The sequence below is a fragment of the Macadamia integrifolia genome, chromosome 7 (assembly GCF_013358625.1).
Source record: "Macadamia integrifolia cultivar HAES 741 chromosome 7, SCU_Mint_v3, whole genome shotgun sequence".
Taxonomy (NCBI): Eukaryota; Viridiplantae; Streptophyta; class Magnoliopsida; order Proteales; family Proteaceae; genus Macadamia; species Macadamia integrifolia.
Genome location: NC_056563.1, coordinates 2,561,203 through 2,563,737, shown reverse-complemented (window position 1 = coordinate 2,563,737; position 2,535 = coordinate 2,561,203). Strand labels below are relative to the sequence as shown.

The following is a 2,535-nucleotide window of genomic DNA, read 5'->3' as shown; positions in this document are numbered from 1 at the left end:
TCAGAATCAGAATCAGATCCAAATATCCAATGGTTTTGCATTAAATTCAATGGAACCCAACAAAACCAATTCCAATTCTGATTCTTCAAACAATTTAGAGTGACCTCAAAGGTGGCCGAGTCGAGCCGAAGTTGATATTCGTTGAAGCTCAGTTGCTGTTGCTGTTACTGTTGACAACTGTAGTCTCGAAACAGGTAACTGAAGTCCTCTTACAACTCATCATAACAAGACATTGTTGTGGGCCTAGTGGGCTACATAGTAGATTTCCTTATATTAAACACACATCGTACAATGCTTCACAATTGTGGCTCTTGGGTTCTAGCATTATAGCAATTGGCCAGCCAAATACTACCGCCCCCAGAAGCCCAAACAAACAACTAAAAAACCTTCACTGGCATTACCCCACCAATACCATTAGCCAAAATTGAATCTTCTAATCAGGAAAAAGAATAATTAAATTAAATAATAATAAAACCATGGTACCCCAAATCCCACCTGCGTTGGATTCTCCTAATTTAGGTGAACGCTGTGCTACCTCTTCTTGTCATCTAATGGTTAGCTAAAATCCATCTTCCATCTTTCCTTCTCTGTTTCCTTGAAAACCTCTCCACCATTCCACCTCAGTTTCTTGAGCAGTCATGGCGGGTCCATTCTTCTCTGCTACTTCAAAACCCTCTACCCTCTATCAATACTGGAAAAAATCAAGCCTTTTTGGTTTGGCTTTAGTAACCGTCCTCTGTTCTCTGTCGTACCTTCTGGGTATCTGGCAGAACAATCGTGGAGGATCCATCCTTACCTCTCATCTTGTCAATTCCGTGCCCTGTACTGACATTGAGAGAAGAACCCAGTTGCCCTCAAACCCCCATGGTTTAGATTTCTCGACTCATCATGCCGCTGATGATTCTCCGATGACTATGGTTACGAAACATTATCCTCCTTGCGATATCAAGTACAGCGATTACACACCATGTGAGGACCCTAAAAGATCTTTGAAGTATAAAAGGAATAGGTTGATTTACAGAGAAAGACACTGTCCGCAGAGAGGTGAATTGCTTAAATGTCGTGTGCCTGCGCCGTTTGGGTACAAGAATCCGCTTCCATGGCCGTCGAGTCGTGATTATGCGTGGTATGCGAACGTACCCCACAAGCATTTGACAGTGGAGAAGGCGGTTCAGAACTGGATTCGATTCGAAGGGGATCGATTCAAGTTTCCTGGTGGTGGTACCATGTTCCCAAACGGTGCTGATGCTTATATTGATGATATCGGCAAGTTGATTAATCTCAAAGATGGTTCTATCAGAACTGCCATTGATACTGGTTGTGGGGTAAGTTGTTCTTTCACCATTTCACCTTCCATGGTTTCTTGATTTCATCTCTCAGGCCCTCAGCCTCTCTCGATTCTTCCCCTGCCCCACCTCACCCACCCCAATTAGTTGTGTTGACTTCTTGAGACTTCGGTCGACTGGTTCACCTCTCGATGATTAGATTAAATCTCGGGTGTCTACTGTAAAGCTTTCTTTACGTTTCAGTTGTCTCTTCAAAGTTCAATCCACCGATTAAAATAAGGGATCTGGAATTTTTTTTTTTTTTGGGTTCTTTAACTAAGTCGCAAAACCGCCCTCAGGTTTAGACTTTCAAGTTCAGAGCTTCACAGCAGACATGGTTGAACTGCTCTTCTTCTTCTTCTGCTTTACGATTTGAACAACAGAAGGAAGGAATTGGGCGGATAAAGATAAAGACTGATAAGTCAAGAATTATGGGGCTTTTTTATGTGGTAACTTGTGGATTTAGACCAGTTGAACGAAAAATTTAGTGGGTATTTATCTAATAGTGTATCAGCTGGATTCCAATCTTCTCACCCTGTCTCTTCTTTTCCTTTTCGTTTTTTTCTTTCTGGGTTACCTTCGCCAACAGCCCACGTTCCCTTTTGAGCCATTGTGTGGGATATTTCCATTGTTTGTAGGGAAAAGTTTGGGATCATACTGCAAAGCAATTTGTTTTTAACGTTGCCTTTGTTATTGACGTTACATCTCACATGGTATCTACTGTAAGAAAGGACAGTTCCTCTGTTTTCCCGGAGCCATTGTTGTTTAGCCCTACATTGCTTGGTGTCCAAACGAAGAAGAAGAAGAGGAAAAAATCTAGTCTGTGACTCTGTGGTCCTGTATGGTAGTAGTATTGTAGTAATACCCCCGACATCTTTTAACCCTTTACCGGGACCCACTGTGACCCCTGAAGCGATTGCGACTTTACGGATCTATTCAGAGTCGCCACGATTGAATCTTTAATTTGCAGGTTGCGAGTTGGGGAGCTTACCTACCATCACGTAACATCTTAACAATGTCGTTCGCACCAAGGGACACCCATGAAGCTCAGGTGCAATTCGCCCTCGAGCGAGGAGTTCCTGCGTTGATCGGAGTATTGGCTTCCATTAGGCTTCCTTACCCATCAAGGTCTTTCGACATGGCTCACTGCTCTCGTTGCCTCATTCCCTGGGGCCTATTCGGTATCCTACTCTCTTAATGGAATCCCTAA

General features: G+C 43.2%; 1 protein-coding gene across 1 annotated transcript; it reads left to right on the top strand.

Annotated features, from left to right (window-relative positions):
• Positions 1–485: 485 nt before the first annotated feature.
• Positions 486–2,527, top strand: LOC122084638 (probable methyltransferase PMT16). The gene is made up of 2 exons (XM_042653041.1): positions 486–1,325; positions 2,296–2,527. The coding sequence occupies exons 1-2, from the start codon at positions 639–641 to the stop codon at positions 2,521–2,523; spliced, it is 915 nt and encodes a 304-aa protein (XP_042508975.1). The 5' UTR covers positions 486–638; the 3' UTR covers positions 2,524–2,527.
• The last annotated feature ends 8 nt before the right edge of the window (positions 2,528–2,535 follow it).

What these genes read in the sequence shown, in the direction of transcription:
- LOC122084638 (XM_042653041.1), top strand. Translation starts at nt 639, where the DNA reads ATGGCGGGTCCATTCTTCTCTGCTACTTCAAAACCCTCTACCCTCTAT. An exon ending in CCATTGATACTGGTTGTGGG is followed by an intron (nt 1,326 to 2,295) that starts GTAAGTTGTTCT and finishes TTTAATTTGCAG; the next exon opens with GTTGCGAGTTGGGGAGCTTA.